Here is a 23358-nt window from a genome sequence, read left to right as displayed (position 1 = left end):
CGAACTTCTGATTTCATGTTAGAATGACTATTTCATATACAAGGCTTCTTTTACAAACCTGCACTAGTGATTCCCTCACAGCAAATGAGAGGCAGCCCATAGAAACTGAATGAGCTTCCTCTCACTTGCCATGCAGGAATTGCTAGCACAGCTTTGTAAAAGCCCATAGTGCTTAACTTCAAAATGGATACAACAAGCAAAGCACATTATTGCCAAGCGGTCATAACATGACCTACAGAACTAAAGAAAAAAATATGTTGAGTACTTACATAAAACACAAAATCCTAAACAAACATGAAACAGAAGACATTCAGCCCTTAAAAACACATACCACACCCCAATAAGAAATTAACAAAGAAATATTGCACATGCCACTTTAAAATTCCCAATTTAAATATATAGTCAACATATAGCTGTATATCCATTTCCAAAAAAGGCCTGGTGGAACAGTGTGCACCATCACATAGGGAAATGGGTTTCATTCCCAGGTTATGGCTCTGCTGGGCATAGTAACATAGTAGATGACAGCAGAAAAAGACCTGCACGGTCCATCCAGTCTGCCCAACAAGATAAACTCATATGTGCTACTTTTTGTGTATACCTTACCTTGATTTGTATCTGCCATTTTCAGGGCACAGACTGTAGAAGTCTGCCTAGCACTAGCCCCGCCTCCCAACCACCAGCCCCGCCTCCCAACCACCAGCTCTGCCACCCAATCTCTGTTAAGCTTCTGAGGATCCATTCCTTCTCAACAGGATTCCTTTATGTTTATCCCATGCATGTTTGAATTCCGTTACCGTTTTCATCTCCACCACCTCCCACGGGAGGGCATTCCAAGTATCCACCACTCTCTCCGTGAAAAAATACTTCCTGACATTTTTCTTGAGTCTGCCCCCCTTCAATCTCATTTCATGTCCTCTAGTTCTACTGCCTTCCCATCTCTGGAAAAGGTTTGTTTGTGGATTAATACCTTTCAAATATTTGAACGTCTGTATCATATCACCCGTTTCTCCTTTCCTCCAGGATTTCAGGTCCACAAGTCTCTCCTCATACGTCTTTAACGCAAATCTCATACCATTCTCGTAGCTTTTCTTTGCACCACTTCAATTCTTTTTACATCCTTAGCAAGATACGGCATGCTGTCAAGACAGACTTTATAGATATTTGTGGGGAGGGGGGGGTCTCAGTTATTAATACACAACATACCCGACAACCAGACTTAGGGTACGGGTTAGCCATGGATTTCCATGGGTGTTGAGGTTTGTAGTCATTAGCCAAGGCCTAACATTGTGGTAGCTGGCTAAACTGAGAGAAAATTGTGTTAGCAGGAAAAAATTCTAGAGACACATTTCAACAGCCAGATAGAGAATAGCTCCAATTGAGTAGGAAAGCGAAAAGGAAGAAAGTAAAAGTGCAGAGCCTCTTCTTCCCCCCCCCCCCCCCCCACCCACCCCCACCCACCCAACTTAATGTTATGTTCTGTCAAAATAGCAGATAAGTCTGACATAATATTAAAGAACAAAATATCCTAAATATTTTTAAATTAACTTTCACATACTCAGCCTTATAAAAAAAAAAAAAAGTCAGATGGTACACACCTAAAACCAAATCAAAATCCGTGTAAACTTTACAATAAATATAAATAAATATTTCTATATGTTTTAAAACAGTCTGACTTTCTTCCAGTCACAGCACAGGGCTAATGACAAGCCTACTACAGAGCTCTATAATTAACAGGTGGCGCAACAAAAAAAACTGCAGTCAATCTACTAAAAAAAAATAATAAAATACTAACAACTGGAAGCACTTTCAAAGTCCGTAGATAAGCTTGTTAGGAAAAAGTTAAGTACAGGCAACTGTAAAAACTTTGCTATTTAGTCCTTCACAGACAAGGAAAGGAGATGGCTGCAAAATAACTGCGTAAAAACTGAGGCAGGAAAATAAATTCAAAAAGCCATGCAGAGAATTTGTAAAAGTGAAAATACGTAACACTGAATAAGAGTTAAGTTAAATTCAACTAAGATACAGAGAGAATATAGAGGCCTGGGCCGGGCGGCAACAGCTCTTCCGGCACTTAGAGGCCTACCGGAGGAACTGCGAATGAAGTGTAACGCAACAAACCGGCCGGCCAGCCCTGCCTCCAGCAGCTCAATCCTGAGCCGAACCAGGGCCTGCGTCTCAATCTCTCACGGCCTCACAGACAGAAAAGCAGCACTTCCCCCGAATGGCACCCCAAGAAAACCCTCTCAGAGAGTCAGGACTACTTCCCTTTCGTCATGAAGTAACAAACTCTGGCGAGCAACCCAACAGAACTCCCTTAAAACACACAAACTCAGCAGCGCACTGCCTCTGAGATACCAAGTCACCTGCACTTGACTGGCCCTCACGCGCCAAGCATCCCACCCCACACGCATTCAAGGACCGGAACCCCAAACCTCCCCCACAGTCTAGCAGTCTCTCCCTCTCTTCTCCACTCTCCCTAGTCCAGCATGTCCCCCATCCACGGTTCGGCATCTCTCCCTCCACTCCCCAACTCCGGCTGCAATCTAGTACCTCTGTCTCATTCTCAAACTACCCCCAACATCCTACCTTCAAACTTGTTTTTTTGAGGTCGCCGGCAGCAATCCATACAGGTTGCCTGCGATGGGCCCCGGAACTTTCCTTCTCCAGCGTCCCGCCCTCCCCCTCTGACGCGACTTCCCGTTTCCGGTAGGGGGAGGGCGCGGGACGCGGGAGCCAGGCGGCAGAGAGGGAAAGAGGACGTGTTGCAAGGGTCGGGCCGCGTAGGAATCTGAGGCTTTTGGTGCCGGTTGGAGGTAGCTTGTATGAACTGCTGTGGTGGCAGGAGACCTTAAAGAAGTTTGAAGGTAGGATGCATGCAGTCGAGAGAAAAAGAGATACGCTAAAACTGGGAAGGTGGTGTCGGTTATCTTCGCTTTGTCTTTTGCCGCACGAGACCTTAATATAGCGGTCTGGCTTTGACCTCGTTGACTCTCCTGTGATGGGGATGTCTGGCAAGCTGCCCGGAGAAAATGCGCAGGACTTGTCTTTTGGAAATCCTTAAGAAGAGATCTCCTGTCTCATAGTTTGCCATAAGCTTTGCGTCTGTCTGCAAAACGCTTCCTAGGGTGCTGCTGTATTCAGATTTACGCACGCGTGCGTGTTCGTTTTCCACGCTTGCTAATCTTTGTGGGCTTCTACAAAGCCGCGTTAGCGATTCCTTCGTAACAAATGAGTCAGCCCATTCAGGTGCCTTGTATCTTAATTCTACTGTTGTCATTTTTAAAAATAATTTCCCTTTTTACCTCTTTGAATATAGTCATATAGTATTTTTGTGTGAAGTATGTTCTGTATTTAGAATGGCTTTTGTTCTTAGACATATATACACAACTCTAATATTTTCTAACAGGAGAATATGGGACGGTGTATAAGCCAGATCTGCGGGATCCCCGGGATCTTCCGGATCTAAAGTACGACCTTAAGACTGGAGTGAGTCTTTGTTTTGAGGGCCGCTGCTGCTTACAGTATGCAGCGATCACCAGCCATAACCCAGCACTGCGATTCTCTATTCCCAATCCCCTCTTTCCGTGGCGAATCTTCAAGGAGGTTAAACCAAGGAGGTGTAATAGACTGGAGTGGAAGTGAGCCTATCTAGTCCACTGTAAGTAAGGAAGACATTTGATTAATCTCTGTTTCCACTCCCTCGCGCAGCCGTCATTGCCGTTCACTCACAACACAGCAAGCAAATCTGTAAGCTGCTGCATCCACGTTGTCGTTCTTTATTGTCGATCATTCTCTCTTGTAAGGGGATGGGGGGGGGGGGAGACGATCTAAGAGGAGTTGTAGTGTTGCAGGAATGAATGCATGAATTTGTGATGCTTCAGGAGTCAGACAGCACACACCAGTATGAGAAAGTAATCTTCTTTATTTGCCAGCAAACAAAGCAAGACATCAGTTCTAGCTCTCTTCTCTTTCTCTCAGCTCTCTGGGTCTTTCTCTTCTTATGCTGTCTTCTCCTTCTTCTGTCTGTTCCTTCTGTCCTTCTCTTCCTTCTGAGCTCCTTCTGACGTAAACTGCTTCTGCTCCTACTTAAATAGGGTCCTAAGCCCTCCTCCTAGCCTAGCCCCCTTTACTCCCAATTGGTTAAGGAATTAGATTGGTCACTTTGCCTCAACCAATCATTACTTTAAAAATATCAGTTACATAGGTTCCAGACATCCTAAACTGACCTCTGACCTGGGGCCCCTCAAACCAGACATTTGGTCTCCAGTCTCTTACATGTTATTATGATTGATTTCTCATATTCCTAGTACTAACTGCTAACTAAACTCTGGCATTCATTAAAGGGGTCAAAAGCCAATCTTACTTAATAGCATTCAGGACCATTTCTACATTTACCTACAATTAATCAAGGAGAAGAGAGCTGACTAGTCCTGACCTCTTTCACCTATCAGCTTATACATTGAACCAGCCAGAACTGCAGATAAGTCAAAACATATGCTGATCTCCTCAACTGCAGTCTTAAACAGCAGACAAAGGATCATTTTAAAAGTAACACAGAGTTGAACAAACATCCTACATAGAAATTACAGAGAATAAAACATATTCTAAAATACACAGAATCAGTATTCCTTATAAGCAAGAACTTCTAAATTCTAATCTATTGCCTCTCTCTCTAAATAGTATTTTCTATCTAAGCATTTTTCTATTTAATCCTAAACAAACTGCCTGCTTACAAAACTATTCAGTATGCCTAATAATATACAGATGTTCCAGCTAGCATTGGCAATTCACAAAGGACAGAGTCTCATTTCTCACTGACCTTTCCTAACCTTAGCTCGGCCAAGCCAGACATTGAGATAATATGAAACATCTGGCATACCTTCACTTCAGTTGCAAAGTAAAAAGTTAGAATTCTAACTTCAAGCTTTTAACAGAATTAACCCTTCATATGATTTCTTATATATGATTATGCCCATGGCTGCTTCAGTAGGGGGCTGGTGGAATTTTCAAGGATCTGTGAAAGGGGGGGAGGGTTATTTTCAAAATATATTTGTCAGTACTGCAGAAGCTGCTTTGTTATTTCCAGTGCTGCATTGTGGTTTTCATTGGAGCACTAGATACCTGCTTTTTTCTGTAGTGGAGGAGTAGCCTAGTGGTTAGTGCAGTGGACTTTGATCCTGGGGAACTGGGTTTGAGAAGAGGGTTGAAGTGTAAGCAGGGCAATAGGAAATAGGGTGAAGAGAGTAGTAGGAGCAGTCATTAAAGATGCAGAAAGGATTCCTGAAACAAAAGAGTTTTGAGCTGAGATTTAAAGAGAGTGCGTAAGAGGACTCATATCTGAGGGCTGACAATAAAGGCACTCCAGAGTTTTGGTCCAGTATTGCTAAAGTGCAGCCTAGTGGTTAGTGCAATGGACTTTGATCCTGGGGAACTGAATTCGATTCCTACTGCAGCTCCTTCTGACTATGGGCAAGTCACTTAACCCTCCATTGCCCCTGGTACAAAATAAGTACCTGAATATATGTAAACCGCTTTGAATGTAGTTGCAGAAACCTCAGAAAGGCGGTATATCAAGTCCCATTTCCCTTTCCCTTCCCCTTTATGATGACAATAAAGATAGTCCTCTATAAAAATACTTGCAAAAGTTTTAATGCTTATGTGTGCCATTTTTTAAAATTTGACAAAAATGACATTTATTTTAAAGCTTCCCCTATGAATATATAACATAAAATTTTAAATCAGCAAAACAGCATTAAAAATTATTGTACCTGAACATAGGCTTAGTTTGCTGCTTAAAAACTTTTGTATAAAAAGTTTGTATAATTGTGATACAACATAGCCTTTGTAACAAATTCTAGAGAGGAAATCGTGTATAGGAGGAGACTTTACATTTAGGTTAGAGAAATCTCTGTTCTGGGTTAAGCAATGTTTAATCGGGAGCCACTTAAAGAATTGGCTGACTGGTAAAGAAAAGCCAGAACAGAGATCCTCAAAGGGAACAACTGAATTACCAGAATATACATGAGCAATTGTCCTTATCCCATTTTTTTGCCCAAATTTCCCAACATATAGGGGGGTGCTTATTAATTTTGATTAAAGGGTTACCCCCTAAGGTGGAATGAAGGGAACTAGAGCTTGAAAATTCCATATAATTATCAAGTTCATGCAAACAAGAGAAAGAGGTGGGGACTTAAAGAAGAGCCCCACATCAGTTGCTCCATTGCTAGCCAAACCGGTTGATAATGTAGAGGTTTTATCAACCATTATGAATCCTGACCTAAAATGAATGCTTTGTGGTAAACAAAAAAATCAGGAAAGAGGAAACCTGTATTTCCTTTGGTGTTTTTAAGAGTTTTCAGAGCAGTCCTAGGAGGCTTATTATTCCAAAAAAATTTAGTTAAGATATTATCTATTTGAGTATAAAAAGCTTTTGTAAAAAGGATAGGAAGCATACTAAGGATAAAGTTGACTTTGGGCATTAGCATCATTTTAATAGTTTCCAATCGACCCCACCAAGAAAGATGTAATGGTTTCCAAGAAAGTGAAAGAGATTTAACCAACTCCAGGATATACTTCCTATTCAATTCCAATGTACCTTCCAAAGAGGGACATACATTAATACCTAATGATCGAACATGCTGCGAAGACCATAACAGACCATGCAGCAAAACCAGATCAGAAGTAGCATGAGCATTAAGAGAAAGAACCTCCGTCTTAAATTTATTAATTTTATAACCAGAGATATTAGAGTAAATAGAAACAAGTTGAAACAAAGCCGTTAAGGAGGAGGCTGGATTTTTCAAGAACAACATTATATCATCAGCATAAGCGGAGATTTTGAATTCCAAATTTCCAATAGAAATTCTGGTTATATCTATATTATCTCTAATTACTATAAAAAATGGCTCTAGAGCTATATTAAATAGATAAGGGGACAGCCTTGTCTGGTACCTTTTTCCAACTGAATCGGAGTTATTAAACCACTTGCCCCTGAAACGTTCCAAAACAAGGCCTACAATGAGAACCTATAGCCTCACTGAGCCACCTCACCAACCCACTCAATTATGAACGCCCACCTTCTATAACTACCCTAATCACTCCCTTCCTTCTTCTTTCTTCCCTTACTTAATCGCTACACATTACTAATTGTACCTGATAACCTGTAATGACAATGTTAACAAAACTATGTAAGCCACATTGAGCCTGCAAATAGATGGGAAAATGTGGGATACAAATGCAATAAAATAAAAAAATCCATTTGTATATCTAAAATAAAAAACTTCTACAAAACAGATCAATATGTGATTTCATGTGTCCCAATGAAAGGAGAGTTTAGTTCTACTTCCATTTAATTTAAATATATTCCATCGTCTTTATAAACACCAGGCTTCCCAAAGCAGATTACTACAACAGTTAAGATGAACCTATCAGGAAACAGGATATTCTCACTGAAATCTGGCCATCTGAATTGTATAGAATAATAGTGAAGAAAAATGAGCACAAACTACAGAATTTATAATTGCTGTTTCTACTAGCTACAATAATTTTTGAAGTTTTTAGTGATATTCAATTATGTCTTTTCTCCTCCACCTTGCAAGGCACTGCCTATCCAACAAAAACAGTGTTAGACTTGTTACAGATGGACAAACAATAAAGAACGACAACATGGATGCAGTAGTTCATAGGTTTTTTCTTGCTGTGTTTTGAGTGAATGCCAATGACGGCTGCGCGGGGCAGTGGAAACAGATATTATCCAAATGGCTTCCTTATTTACAGTGGACTAGATAGGCTCACTTCCACTCCAGTCTATTACACGTTCTTGGTTTAATCTCCTTGAAGATTCGTCACGAAAAGAGGAGAGTAGAGAACCGCAGCGCTGGGTTATGGCTAGTGATCACTGCATACTGTAAGCAGCGGCGGCCGTCAAAACAAAGAAGCGCTCCTTCTATCACTAAACTTTTATTGCCTCGAGAACGCTAGATCCCGCTAAGTCACGCCTCCTGTGACGTAACGTGACCGCCGCACAACAGGGCCTTGCAACTTTTAAGGAGGACGAGATTGCTACGCAAATATGAGGGTCCAGGAGAGTAATCTTCAGCGTTGAATATATCAACAGTCTTCTTAAACAATTTTTTTTGGTGGATATATGTAAAACGTCCCTATCTAAACTACTGGACAAAGAAAACATGAACTTTTAAAGGTGTTTTAAATTGAATCTGGGAGGATCCCACTATATCCGTCTTTTACCTTTTGCCTGCAGGTAGTGATGGCGCTCAGTTACCCGTTGCCGCTTCGCCTGCTCTTGCTGCTGCTGTGTGGTATTTGGCTGCTGCTGATGGTGGTCTGTGGCGTGGAGCCAGAGAAGCCGAAGAAGAAGGATATTCGGGATTATAACGATGCCGACATGGCACGTCTGCTGGAGCAGTGGGAGGTGAGACGCCGCCAGATCTCTGGCTGGTGCTTCAGCCTCTTCTCTTTCATTTGCTTTTCTGTGATTATTATCGCAGTTCTTTCTTTCTTAGTTGTTTTTATTGCTATTTAAATTATGGATTTACAAACATAAGTAACCAAGCAAAATCTACTTGTACAGAAAACTATTTCAATCCATACACATAAAGATATAAAGAAAGACTAATCTTACAAAAAACTTCAACCAAAGAACTTTTCTAGTTTAGGATTTTAACTACTAAAGTCCACCATAAATGGGGATGAAGCCAATCACTATGATTAAGGAAAGAGACACATCAGAGAAGAAATTAAGACAGAATTACAGTTTAGTTCTACAGTAATATTTAAGCCAAGCAATATCTCTAATCTAAAGGTGGCCCACATAAATCTGAACCAACCTTTCTATTAGCAGCCAGGAAAGTAGATAGCTGAAAAGGATGGGAAAAAACAAACAAATTTGATAGACCTAGACTTAACAATACATTTGCAAGGAAATTTTAAAAAGAAAAGCAGTCCTAACTGGAGAAATGCAGGTTGCAGCAATAGAAAGTCTGTTCTATATCTCTGAGTCTCCCTCACAACATCCAGATTTTAGTATCCATAAACAAAGTTTCCATGTATTTAAAGAAAAGGTGCAAAATTATCAGTTTTCAAAGCAAAAGTCACCATCAGCGTTGTGAGCTCTCTTAATTCTGAGTCTGATGTTTCTAAAATCCGTTATACTGTTCAGTGTGTAATGTCTTCTTAATTGATGGCATGTAATATTATTGTGTCATAGGGAGCAGGGAATCTTTCGATAAATATCTTAGAAATATTTCTCATGGTGATCTTAGTGGTAACTTTGGAAAATTAATAACCCAAAGATTAAAGGCCTTATCCTGATTTTCCAACAGCTCTACTTTAAATCTTAAGTTGGTGTTATTTTCATCTGTACCACGAATCCTTTCCCTTCAAGTTGTTGTAAATTATCCTCTTGTGCTTGAATTTTGATTCCAACTGTATTCAAAGATACAGATAAAGCCTGTCTCAATTGTAGGATTGCTTCCCATATTGATTCTAGAGAAAATTGTTCAGGACGCTGCAGGCAAAATTCAAAAGGAGTAAATGACAGTTGACCCGATTGTGAGCCCAGACCAATGTTCGAGGAACCGGACCTGATTGGTGATGAGATCTCTAAAGGAACAGCAGAAATTCCCTCCTCTCTTACCAGTGCAGTTAACACGATCTTCTGTGTACTAAAGCCTAAAATGTCTTCCCTTCCTCAGTCCTATGTAGTTGTCAGCATTTTGGCAGACATTTGAACAGGTCTCTCACCTTCTCCAGAGGAGGATACCGGTTGCTGTGGTGGTGTACGCTCGGTTGGGCTGACAGAGGTCTCATCAGCCAGAGCATGTGTTGGGGCCACTTCCTCCACGGCAACGCTCATCGGCTCAAATACCTCAGCTCCTTCTGCCTGGGGACCTCCGTGGAATACAAATCTAGCCATCAGACTAGAAGGAGGAGGAGGTTACGTGGGTTCCGAGGGAAAAACCCCTCGTTTTCCCCTTACTCTTACCTATAGGAAAAAAAACAAAGGTAAAAGACACAGAGCACTGCATCCAAACAACCGCTATCTTGGCCACACCCCTGCAGTTCTTTCTATCTCACTATTCCTACACTACCAAGCAGCTTTTGTTTTAATGGATGATATTAGATTAATAACAAAGCAATTATGCATCAATAAAACTGAGATGACAATGGAATGTAAGATCAGGTGACCCTCAGGAGGAGGAATGCTGACTTCGGCCTAACCCATGGTAAGCCTTTCCTTGGCTGAGAGGTGCCCAGCTCTCCTTCCAGGTGCAGTGGAGGACTTGCAGCTCATCTGCATATCCTCAAAGCCTATCAAGTATTTTGCATTGAGTGTCACATGTATGATTATCTCCCACTGGGTGAGAGGTTATATGTGTGTGCGTCAAGATTTGTATTTTGGTTCACAAAATAATCCATGGCCTAGCTCCGAGTTACATGACTGAACTAATCGACTTACCAATTAGAAACACAATTAAATCAGCAAGAATGTACCTAACCCTTCACTTCCCAAGTTGTAAGGGCCTGAAGTATAAATCAACATATGCGTCCAGTTTTGCACACAGCTCTGGAATACACTACCAAAAGACCTGAAAACCACGAATAACCATCTAAAAGTCCCCCCCCCCCCCCCCCCCCCAAAAAAAAAAAAAAACCTAAAGACTCACCTTTTCAGAAAGGCATACCCCACAGAACCGATATAAACACCGAATATGAAACACAACAATTAAACTAGGAAACGGACAGTACCCAATCCCCTGACACATGATCCCACTCTAGCAATTTGCTTGGGATCAACCACACCAAATCTAATTAACTGTACTCCCATACTGTATTTGTTCACACCGGAGTCTGTACACCTCTCTGGAACTATGTAAACCACTTTCAGCTTACTGATAGGTGGGAAAATGTGGGATACAAATGTAACAAATAAAGAGTGCCTAGGTCTCAGAGAATGAGTCCATTCTCTTCAGGCTAGAGTAGCAGACTTGGAGGAGCTGGAGGAGACCTACCCCACTAGTCTGGCAGCCCCTGTGCTGCCTTGGAGGAGGGAGGCCTTCTAAAAGGAGGGTATCACCCTGGTGTAGCTGGAAGAAATCCTGTATCCAGGACCAGCTCACCAGAGGATCAATATCCTGTCGCACCAAGGATGTGTCTCCAGGAGCTTCTGCCCAGGAGGGAAGAGTTAGGATGGCTGTTGTAATTGGTGATTTGATTATTAGGCATGTAGATAGCTGGGTGGCTGGTGGACCTGAGGATCGCCTGCCCACTTGCATGCCCGGTGCGAAGATGGCGGACCTCACGCGTCGCTTAGATAGGATTTTAGATAGTGCTAGAGAGGAACCAGCTGTCTTCATACATGTGGATATCAATGACAAGAAAACATGGGGGAGAAGTTCTGGAAGCCAAAGTTAGGCTCTTAGAAAGCTCAAATCCAGAACCTTTAGGATAATGTTTTCAGAAGTGCTCCCCATTCCATGCCCAAGGCCCAAAAGACAGGCAGAGCTCTGAAGTCTCAGTGCATGGATGGTGCATGGAGGAGGGTTTTAGATTTGTACGGAACTGGGCAACATTCAGGTGAAAGGAGAGCCTTTTCCAGAATGATGGGCTTCACCTTAACTAGGGTGGGACCAGGCTGCTGCCATCGAAGTTTGAAAAGGAGATAGAGCAGCTTTTAAACTAGAAACTGGGGGAAGGCCAACAGTCGTTCAAAAGCTCATGGTTCAGAGCAAGTATCTTTCCAAGATATCACCAAAACAGGGACGATATGGTATCTCAATAGCGAGGTTGCAGTAGAAACCATAGTAGACCAGGAGGCATATTTTTAAAGCACTTAGCCTTCCAGAGTTCCATAGAAACCTATGGAACTTTGGAAGGCTAAGTGCTTTGAAAATGAGCCCCCAGGTGTCTTTAAATAAAAAGCAGACAAAAGGTTGCAAATTATCATTTCTCAACTGCTGAGCAAGTAAATAGGAACAACAAACATAGTTTGAAATATCTATATGCGAATGCCAGAAGCCTAAGAAATTAAGATGGGAGAGTTAGAATATATTACACTAAAATGAAAAATTAGATATAATAGGCATCTCTGAGACCTGGTGGAAGGAGGATAACCAGTGGGACACAGTCATACCAGCTAGAGAATGACATGGGGACAAAGTTTGTCTCTGTCCCTATCCCCTTGAGTTGTCTGATCCCATCTGCATAAGCCTCTTAACAGTTTTGATTTTATGTATCATTTTATTAAAGTATAAAAAGAAACAATATTCTGTACAATTGTCGTTTTATAAATCACAAACAGTACAGAACAAGGATCAACAAAATCCCTGCCTCCCTTCCCAAATATCCCCTCCAGTATCAGGAAGACTGAACAAGCTAAATTACTATAGAATGCTACATAGAAAATTCATGCTAACAGAATACCTCAATCATACAGACAGAACACAAATGCCAAATACATAATAGCTGACCAAAAATTATAAACATGTATTAACCTAAAACCACAGGAAGCCACACTGGAGAAATAGAAAGCTATGTATTTCCTCCTTTACCGTGCAAAATATAAAGATCACACATGCCAGAGATGGTGTTAGGGAGGTGTAACTAGGACAACTGCCCCTTGGCTACAAAGAGCCCTAAGTCTGCTGGAAGCTGAGGAAGGCATGGCCTGATAGTGGGCTTTGGAGACCACTCCCAAATTTCTGCCCTGGGCCCTAGCCACATCTAACACCAGCTCTGGTAGGATACACTTTTCAACTCTGACATAATTCTAATCACAAAATAGAAAAAAAAAAATTCTACCTTTTGTTGTCTGTCCATTTTATTTTTTTCAAATCATGTTGGTCCTAGGCTTTGATTTATTTATTTATTTATTTATTGCATTTGTATCCCACATTTTCCCACCTGTTTGCAGGCTCAATGTGGCTTACATACTGTTTCCCCCCTGTCTTCTCAGCACACTCGCCAGAATCTCCTGCCCATTTGACATTTCTTCTTTCTCCATGCTCACCATCCATCTTCCATTTCTATGTACCTGTCTTTCCCCATGTTCTGCATCTCTCATCTCTGTGTCCCATATACTTCCCTGTCTAGCATCTTCTCTGTGTCCATGTCCCCGCATTCATCACCACCACTCTTATGTCCCTGGCCCCTCCACCTATGTCTAGCACCAATCTTCTTATGTCCCTGTGCCCCCCCCCCCCCCGCCACATCCAGCATCCCCCTTCTACTACTACTACTTATCACTTCTATAGTGCTACAAGGCATACGTAGCACTGTACATCATACATAAAAAGACAGTCCCTGCTCAAAGAGCTCCCAATCTAAGTAGGACAGACAAACAGAACAACTAAGAGGTAAGGGAATTAAAGAGGAGAGGATAAAAGGTACAGGAGGGGATAAAAGGGTACAGAGTAGTGGTTAGGAGTCAAAAGCAGCGTTAGAGGTGGGCTTTTAGCCTGGATTTAAAAACGGCCAAGGATGGGGCTAGATGTACAAGGTCAGGAAGTCGATCCCAGGCGTGAGGTGCAGCGAGATAAAAGGAACGGAGTCTTGAATTAGCAGTAGGGGAGAAGGGACAGACGAGAGATTTATCCACAGAACGGAGTACTCGAGGGGGGGGTGTAGGGAGAGACAAGAATGGAGAGGTACTTGGGAGCGGTAGAGTGAATGCATTTATAGGTCAGTAAGAGAAGTTTGAATTGAATGCGGAAACGGATAGGGAGCCAGTGAAGTGACTTGAGGAGAAGGCTAATGTGAGCATAGCGACTCTGGCAGAAAATGAGTCGCGCCTCAGAGTTTTGGACTGATTGAAGAGGAGAGAGATGGCTAATAGGGAGGCCGGTGAGAAGCAGGTTGCAATAATCTAGGCGAGAGGTGATAAGAATGTGGATAAGGGTCCTGGTAGAGTGCTCAGGGAGGAAGGGACGGATTTTGCTGATGTTATAAAGAATGAAACGACAGGTTTTGGCAATCTGCTGAATGTGAGCAGAGAAGGAGAGAGAGGAGTCGAAGATGACCCCAAGGTTACGAGCTGATGAGCCAGAATGAGAGTGCCATCCACAGAAATAGAGAAAGGGGGGAGAGGAGAGGTGGGTTTAGGGTTTCTGCATTCCTATTCTCTCCCATGTCTAGTGTCTTCCCTCGGTATCCACATATACCCCCTCCCATGACTGGCATTGCCCCTCTGTGTCATAAGAACTTAAGAGTAGCCATACTGTGTCAGACAATGGTCCATCTAGCCCAGTATCCTGATTCCAACAGTGGGCAATCCAGTCACAAGTACCTGGGAGAAACCTAATTAGCATCAGCATTCCATGCTACCAAACCTGGGGCAAGCACTTGCTTCCCTATGTCTGTATCAATAGCAGACCATTGACTTCTCCTCCAGGAGTTTGTCCAAACCTTCTTTTAAACCTAGATACGCTAACCGATGTTACCAAATCCTCCGGCAAAGAGTTCCAGAGCTTAACTATTCGTTGAGTGTAAAAATATTTCCTCCTATTCATTTTAAAAGTATTTCCATGTAACTTCCTCGAGTGTCCCCTAGTCTTTGTACTTTTAGAATGAGTAAAAGAAAATTGATTTACTTCTACACCACTCAGGATTTTGTAGACCTCAATTTTATCTCCCCTCATCCCTTCCCTTCCCCCCCCCCCCCCCCCCCCCCCCCCCCCCTTGCAGGCTTCATATGTTTCAGAATACTGCAGTCAGGCTTAACTGTGGGTCTTCGAAGTTCATTTTATCCTCTTGGTTCGCCTTCATTGGCTTCCAGTTAGTGCACAATTTAAAAAAAAAAACAACTCAGAACCTATGACGTTGCTTATACGATATGGACTAGCACCAGGTTACTTTACAGATTTTGTAAGTGTTTCGCGAAGAAATGGAGCTCTAATAGACTTCCTTTATTACAACATCCTAATTTCAAACATGTTATTTATAAGACTGTTCTCTTTTCAGTCCACTAGTGGAACACCCTTCCACTTAATATTAGAAACTCATTTCAAATGATTTAAGAAGGCTCTTAAAACTTATCTTTTTCAGTTATTTAATAAATAATGTAATTTCTGTCCTTTTCTTTCTACATTTGGCTTTGTAGTTCTCAGGGAATGCCCAGATTTGTCTTGATTTTGTAAGCCGCATGAAGCTCTAATGGGACTTTGCAGGATGCAAGCATCTAAATATATGTGTTTATGTAATAGGGGTGTGGTTTGATGTTTGGATTTAGACTTGATCCCCTTTTTTTGGTTTGAAACCAATGTGTGCTGCATTTGTGCAGAACTCCCCCAGGTGTAACAGTTCAATCCTTTTCCCTGATAACATCTGTGGACATCAGGTGAGAAAGCTGCTGGCCTCAAATGTATGTTGGAGCATTTTGATCATCTTCAGGGGGTTTATTCCATCTCTGTAGATGTTTATACCAGTATAGTATCCCAAACTGTTGCCCTAAATTTGTCCAGAATGTTTACAATCGGAAGAATAGAGTATTAAATGAAATACTGGTTCTATGTTGGTGTTTCAGTGAATTATTGCTGAGGTTTTTTTCAATGCAGAAAGATGATGACATAGAAGAAGGTGATCTTCCAGAGCACAAAAGGCCATCTGTACCCATAGACTTCTCCAAGCTGGATCCTAGTAATCCTGAAAATCTCCTGAAAATGACCAAAAAGGGGAAGACACTGATGATTTTTGTTACAGTGTCAGGAAACCCAACAGAAAAGGAGTCTGAAGAGATTACAAGCCTGTGGCAGGGCGGTCTCTTCAATGCTAACTATGATATACAGAGGTAGGAACCTTAAACTTGCGTGGTTGCTATCTAGCCTGTGTAACGGGGCTTCTTGAAAGTCTAGTGTTGGGGAAGACAGGCATTTGGCAGTCAGTATGTTTCAGTGTGTGTGTTTGTATACACAATTTGAGCAGTTCACCACTAACTGCTGCAGATTTTAGCGTGATTACTGACGGTCAGACTGACTGTACGTTGATTTAAGAGAAGACTAAGAAATTCCTTATGGTCAGTGCCACAGTTCTAGAAATTTGATATAATTAAATCAGTGTAAAATAAGCAAATTACTGAGCAAGTTACAATCTTCATTTCATTTTCAATCAAATTTAAAACAATCCCCAAATTGATAACTGAAAAGCCCAGGAAAGACTGTGTTGGCCTAATCTGCCAAAATGATATGGCTAATAAAGAAGGTTTTAAATTTTTTGCAAGGCATTGCATAATTAGACTCCAACTTAAGATCAGAGGAGACCATGCATTCCAGTTATTTCTCATTCCTAGCTGAAAGGATAATTGGCTCACAAATGAGCACATATTTGGAGGGGGGAAGAGTGTGGAGTAGGGAAGTTTGGCCCTAAGCCTCTCAACACTGTAACAGTTATTTTATTTAAAGTAAATTTATAATCTACCCAATCACTATGATCATGGTCGTGGTTAGTAGCTTGAATAGAGTCCTTAATCTGACAGTCATAGTACAATCAGTGATGATATTGAACCACCAACACTTTTAATTTTCCAGTGGTAAACTTGGTAGTCATATTTTGTATGAGCTGGAAGCATCGTAAGACATTTTTTGGAAGGTTCAGATACAAAATCTTAGAGGACCACAGCTTGCATTACCTACCTCAGGTCTGACGTAAAGAAATAGAACGGCCTTAGTTTGTTTTGTCATTTTATTATTCACTTATGACCTAAGCAGAGTTAATAAAAACATTCATATTCATAAAGCAAACACAAAAAACATAAAACAAAATGACTACTAGATATGCCATTAAAAAAACTACCAGCAAAATAAAATAAACTCTGCGTTTATATCCCAAAGGCCTGCATGAAAAAAAAATGCAACTTGAGCTGTTTCCAAAAGGCTGCAATCTCACACAAATGCTTCAAAGCAAGAGACAACTTATTCCAAGGCTGAGGACCTGCCACCGAAAAAGATGCCTCCTTGTATCAGCATAATGTATTCTATGAAATGGTGGCATACAAAGTAGTTCTCCCCCCCCCCCCCCCCCTCCAAAAACTTCGGTGGCCTCACAGGCTGATACAACTGTAAAGACAGACAAATAGTAAGGCAACTCGCAAACAAATTAATTATCACCAAAACTTAAAATCTGAAACTGTACTGGTAACCAATGCAATCTTTTAACACAGGAGTAATATGTTGCTGCCGAGGTGGACAGATCACAAGGGCAGCAAAATTTTGTATCGGCAGTAAAGCTGTCAAATTAACATGAGCAAATCTCCAGATATAGCACATTGCAGTAATCGATTTTAGAAAGCTCTATTCAGCTGTTCTGAAATCTCTAGGAGAGGGGGGGGGATAAATGGCTTAATTTTACTTAAGCCACAAAAAAGGAGGTAAAAACCCTCACGATACCGTGAGATAGTTGATAAAAAGACTGTTTTATCACTGCAGTAATCTGATCCTGCATTGTAAGCTATCTATCCAGAAAAGCTCCTAAATTTACAATTTTAGCTGTCAATGGAATTATCTGGTCCTGATATACAATAGGTGGTGGTAGGAGTAGGATCAGCATTCCTCTCAACAATCATAATCTCTGTTTTTGGCACTTTCAAAGGTAGAGATCTGTTCAGAGATTTTGTTTTCTTAACCTTTCTAAAACATAATCAAATGTATTTAGAAAAATGGATGTTATCAGTATATAGCCAGTAATACACATTCAGAGCCCTCAACATAGAACAGACAAAGACCATAAATAAGAGTGGTGGCAAAGCAGATCCTTGAGGACACCCATGGGCAATGGGTAAGCATTGGAACATCATTCATTAACTCTCACAGCCATAAAGCGTCCTACAAAATAAGAAGTAAACCAGTCCAGAACAGTAGCCCTGACTCCAAGAATGCCCCAAATTGTTTTAGAATGGAGTTGTTTGAAACACTCAATAATTAGTATAATCATCAGGACCTACTTTCACCTCATCTTTCTTCATAGAAGTTAAAAAACAGACTATGGAAAACAATTCTCTAGGTCTACTTGTTCCAGAAATTTTCTCCTGAAAATACACACTTCTAACATTCACAAGCATTTTACATGTTTGGCACAGACTGAGAAAATTTGGTCCTCCAGGGTGACTTCTTAGTGAAAAGTTTTCCCAAACAGTGAACTTTATCCTACAAGAGCAAATTAACTCCTCTCGATTCACCAAACACGTAACTGAAATTAAACAAGAATTGGAAGTTTATACATCTAAAAGTGCTTGGTTTTGCTGCTGCCTTAAACTGTTTCTGTTTTGTTACTTGTTCTGCTTTTGACTCTGATTAGCAACCTTTACAGTAACTTTAAACCTTGTTTCTGCAGATTTATCGTTGGGTCAAACCGTGCCATCTTCATGCTGCGTGATGGAAGCTATGCCTGGGAGATCAAAGATTTCCTTGTGCAACAGGATAGGTGTGCGGATGTTACTGTGGAAGGACAAGTCTTCCCTGGCAAAGGAGCAGAAGACCATGATGTCCAAAGTGAAAATAAAAACAAATCAAAAGCAGGGAAAAAGAAAAAGGAAGAAGACAAAAAATCGAATCGGGCTTCCAAAGTGAAAGAGGATTTATGATTTCTACACAGATCAGATGCTGAGTAAAAGGACTTTTCTGTAAAGGAGGAAGCTCTTGCTCTCTCAGACTGAGCGGTGCCTGCCTCGTGCCTTGCCGACTGGTGAGGAAGATGGAGACTGGATTTCTTATACTGTAGGTCTTCATTAAATGACAGGATGTTTTGGTCATTACCCTTCACCCAACAAACCACACAAGGACATGTCTGCAACACTCTAGAAGAAAAGTTATTAGCTGTAAAGGCTGCTGTTTTGGGACACTTTTTCCACTACGGCATGTACTTCAGTACATTCTTCCCATCTTAATTTGTTGCCTTCAGAGTTCATGGACTGTTTACATAGATATAATGGAAAATGAGAGGTTTATCATATAAAATTAGGCGAGGAAACCAAGTTCTTAGTAGGGAGAAAAATGGACCTGTTTGGTCTTGCAAACTGGTATAGGATGACAGTTTTGGAGTGTCATCTTGGGCCAGTGGAGGTTTAGCATTCTCCAAAGAACTACACGATAGCTGTGAAATACTGGACCTCATTCAAAAGGACACTTTTTTTATTGGATAAGGCACATAGTTATGAAATGTAAATCCACAAGTCAGACATTAAGGCATTGTGTGGGAAATGTTTTCAAAAACCAATTGAACTTGTAAACAACCAAACTAAAATTACTCGCTTATGAGCTGACTGGAGCAGCTAAAAACATATAGTGGCTATCTTGATATACTAGTTACTAAATCTATCATGTTTATTTTGTCAGACTTGACCAGTTAATGCTGAAAATTGATACTAAAAGCTAACATCCTCTCTGGTAAAGAAATCAGCAATCTCCTGATTTTTAATGCCTATGCCTTCACATGCATCCTCCTTCCCAATGAGCACGTAACGATTTTAAGAAGTGTCTCTTGCCTCCCTACTGGTACATGATAAAAGAAATGTGGATGAACCTATCCCTTCTTCACCTCCGAGTTGCTCATACCAACAGAGGGTTACATGTTTTCCTTGTTACCTTGATAGTTACTAGTACAGTACCCCGGGGAAGATGAGAGTAGCATCTGCTGGCCCAAATTTAAGCTGACTTTAGGATAGTTCTAGGAATCGGCTCACCTGGTTTCTTATTGAATGCCAGCAGGGAAAGGGGAAGATGGGATATATAGGTTGGGGGGGGGGGAGTTGTTGGCAGGACTGATTTGGGCATGTTGTTCCAAGTGCCTAGATTCAACTAAATTTAGCAATTATCACCAATTGTCACATTAAGTGGGTCGATACTAAAACTGCTCCCAAGACATTTCTCACCTTCCTCCCTTTTCTCGTGGTATGTTGTTTACCCAGAAAAAGAGTGATATTTCAAACCAACATTCTGAATTTAAAAGTGGATTTTAACTTCATATGAGTTCTTAAGTGTTGACCCCCAAGTGAATTATTTAATTTCTCTGCAAACAGGCAGGCACACTCCATGGTTGAGTGTGTCTGCAGTCCCCTATTGTCTACAGAGAACACGTGTTACAGGCAAATAACCTCACTTTTTTGCCAAAGGCAAGCAGGGCAATGCTTAAGTGTGCACATAAAGTTCACCAGTACGGAGACTGATCAAAGGATTTTATAATTGCTTGTTCTTGTGAACTTCACACGTGTTCTTCCCAGACCATGCTCCTAGCTACACCTGCTGACAAAAGCATCACTTCTTGATGAGGCATGTACCCTCTAAATGTGTGGTGAAATAACATCTGTTACACATAGTGAAGGTCGATGAATATCCCCCTTATTCACCTTTGTGCATGAAAAATCATGATACTGAATTGCAGCCCTAGTTCTCTTTGAACAGGAAGCCAAAAGAAGCAGGAAGAAACTGCAGGATCAAAATGATGTAGCTTAATTTTTTTAGCTGGTCTGTACTGTGTTTGTGAACTTTTCTGTGGAACAAACTTGACAGTATTATTTTTGCCTTATCAGAGAGGTTTCTGCCATGGTCATATGGAGCAAATGCAAACTCTGGTCATAATTCTTACCATGAGCTTTGCACCAGTTCGGATCCTGGTGTATTCATCCCTTCAGATCGAAAATAGACCAGGATCCTGGTGTATTCAGCCCTTCTGATGAGAAACAACTGAATTGAGGTGTAAGTAGCCCTTCCAGAAAGTTTTGGACATTTGCAAAGACAGTTTCTGCTGTGTCTAGCAGGTACAATAATTTCTAATGCTGTTTTGCTGATTTAAAACTTTGTTATATGTTAATAAATGACATTTCTGTCAAATTAAAAAAAAAAAAGACACATAGGCATTAAAACTTTTGCAAGTATTTTTATAGAGAACTATGTTTATTGTCATCATGAAGAAAACGGTAGGCATCTAGCACTGCAATGAAAAGCACAATAGAGCACTGGCAATAACAAAGCAGCTTCTGGAGTACTGACAAATATATTTTGGAAAATAACCTCCCCCACCCCCTTCACAGACCCTTGAAAATTCCACCAGCCCCCACAACTGCTCTTAGATCGCCCCCCCCCCCCACCCCAACAAGAGAGAATGCAAATCTACTTTGCTATTGTTTTTGACAAATGGAGATGGCTGCTGCAGCGGGACTGGCTTCAACTTTATAGTCATACCGTATCCTGTGGACCAGATAAGCTTATCCCATGCCCCCTCATTTAACCTCAACTCTTATCTCTTTGGCACAGTATAAGTCATCACATGAACAAAATATAAGAAAACCAATGGACTGCATTAGGGGCTTCTAGCCCATGTAGTTATGCTTAAACAAAGATCTGCATGAAACAAAATATGCATTTTTATTTGGACTTATAAAACCACTTGCCCTGAAACGTGTTCAAAACAGAATAATCCATTTGTATATCTAAAATATAAACTTCTACAAAACAGGTGAATATGTGATTCCATTTGCTCCAATGAAAGGAGAGTGTAATTCTACTTCCATTTAATTTAAATATATTCCATCGTCTTTATAAACACCAGACTTCCCAAAGCAGATTACTACAACAGTTAAGATGAATCTATCAGGAAACAGGATATTCTCACTGAAATCTGGCCATCTGAATTGTATAGAATAACAGTGAAGAAAAATGAGCACAAACTACAGAATTTATAATTGCTGTTTCTACTAGGTACAATAATTTTTGAAGTTGTTTTAGTGATATTCAATTATGTCTTTTCTCCTCCACCTTGCAAGGCACTGCCTATCCACCAAAAACAGTGTTTGTCTTGTTACAGATGGACAAACAAAGAACGACAACGTGGATGCAGCAGCTCATAGGTTTGCTTGCTGTGTTTTGAGTGAATGACAGTGACAGCTGCGTGGGGCAGTGGAAACTGAGATTAACCAAATGGCTTCCTTACTTACAGTGAGCTAGATAGGCTCAGGCTCACTTCCACTTCAGTCTATTACACCTCCTTTGTTTAGTCTCCTTGAAGATTCACCACGTAAAGAGGAGAATAGAGAACCGCAGTGCTGGGTTATGGCTAGTGATCACTGCATACTGTAAGCAGCAGCAGCCGTCAAAACAAAGAAGCGCTCCTTCTGTCACTAAACTTTTATTACATCGAGAACGCTAGATTCTGCTAAGTCACGCCCCCTGTGACGTAACGTGACCGTTGCACAACGGGGCCTCGCAACTTTTAAGGAGGATAAGATTGCTATGCGAATACGAGGGTCCAGGAGAATAATCTTCATCGTTGAATATAGCAACAGTCTTCTTTTAAAAACAATATTTTTTGGTGGATATATGTAAAACGTCCGTATCTAAACGACTGGGCAAAGAAAACATGAACTTTTTAACGGTGTTTTTAATTGAATCCGGGAGTATCCCGAAGATCCCACTATATCCGTCATTTACCTTTTGCCAGAGAATATTTACTTTCAAGAGATTTACCTGTAGTTGGCTCCTGAGGTCTGCATTTGGGTGGAGCCTCTGTATACTTGTGTATTTTATTTTATAAAATAGACGTGAGCCCACTTTACAGTTTGGGTGATTATTGTAGGAGCTGTAGGTAGATGAGGGAGGTTTGATTTCAGCCATCAGCCTCTGTCCCTGGGGCTGATGTATGGTCTGTTTTGCTCCTGCAATTTGAATTAAGAGATCCTTATCCCAGTAGATTCAGTAGTGTAATCTGCCTTGAGCTTCAGGCTACATACTCTAGCTTGCTAGACTAACTGGAAAGGGGCCGTACATGGCCTCAGCCAACGAGGGAAGGGGTTCATCCAGTTGGTTGCATTGATGGTAGAAACCCAGAGGTTGCTGTGGCTCTACAACGTGGTACCAGATGCAGCCTCCAAGGCACAACTCAGTAAATTGCCCTTTTGTGGATGTCCTTCTCTTTGAAGAGTACTTAGAGAACTTGGTGTAGGATCTGGGCAAGGTGAAGCCTCAGTGAAGACAAGTGGAGAAAAAATAATAACCTCTCACAGATGGTGTTCACAGAAACTCCTTTATTCAAAATGATAAAAGGCGACCCGACACGAGTCGTGTTTCGGCCCTACCAGCCTACGTCAGGGGTCTATAAACGGATAAATAAACAAAAACAAAAAATATAACTACAAATTATAAATCCAGAAAAATGTACAATAAAAAATGAAATAAATGTAAAACCAATAAATAAGTTATAAATCCAAAGTAATTGTTAAAATTGACAACAATAATAAAAATTAAAAACATATATAGCTGAAAAAACATATCTAGGAATTTTGTAGTATACTTTCCTAGAGCAGTTAAATTGTAGCCAAACTCCTCTGCTGTGTATTATCTATGTGGACATAAAAAA

At 41.0% G+C, this 23358-nt stretch overlaps 2 protein-coding genes across 4 annotated transcripts in view; one reads left to right on the top strand and one right to left on the bottom strand.

Annotated features, from left to right (window-relative positions):
- WAPL (WAPL cohesin release factor) overlaps window positions 1–2684 on the bottom strand; it is a 428526-nt gene extending 425842 nt beyond the window's left edge. The window contains exon 1 of the mRNA XM_030204989.1: window positions 2590–2684. The gene's annotated coding sequence lies outside the window, so the exon portion shown is untranslated. The remainder of the gene's footprint in view (window positions 1–2589) is intronic.
- Window positions 2685–2748: 64 nt separating this feature from the next.
- On the top strand, window positions 2749–19887 carry MESD (mesoderm development LRP chaperone). 3 transcript variants are annotated; one of them, XM_030203366.1, is made up of 5 exons: window positions 2749–2867; window positions 3410–3470; window positions 8264–8434; window positions 15573–15805; window positions 18343–19887. In XM_030203366.1, the coding sequence occupies exons 3-5, from the start codon at window positions 8270–8272 to the stop codon at window positions 18590–18592; spliced, it is 648 nt and encodes a 215-aa protein (XP_030059226.1). In that variant the 5' UTR covers window positions 2749–2867; window positions 3410–3470; window positions 8264–8269; the 3' UTR covers window positions 18593–19887. The 3 variants fall into 3 exon arrangements, with proteins under 3 accessions (XP_030059226.1, XP_030059227.1, XP_030059225.1); XM_030203367.1 differs by lacking the exon at window positions 3410–3470 and having other exon boundaries at window positions 8268–8434; XM_030203365.1 differs by lacking the exon at window positions 3410–3470.
- The last annotated feature ends 3471 nt before the right edge of the window (window positions 19888–23358 follow it).

Source organism: Microcaecilia unicolor, chromosome 5, assembly GCF_901765095.1.
Source record: "Microcaecilia unicolor chromosome 5, aMicUni1.1, whole genome shotgun sequence".
Classification (NCBI taxonomy): domain Eukaryota; kingdom Metazoa; phylum Chordata; class Amphibia; order Gymnophiona; family Siphonopidae; genus Microcaecilia; species Microcaecilia unicolor.
The sequence above is the reverse complement of the archived record's forward strand: the minus strand, read 5'-3'. Positions and strand labels throughout refer to the sequence as shown.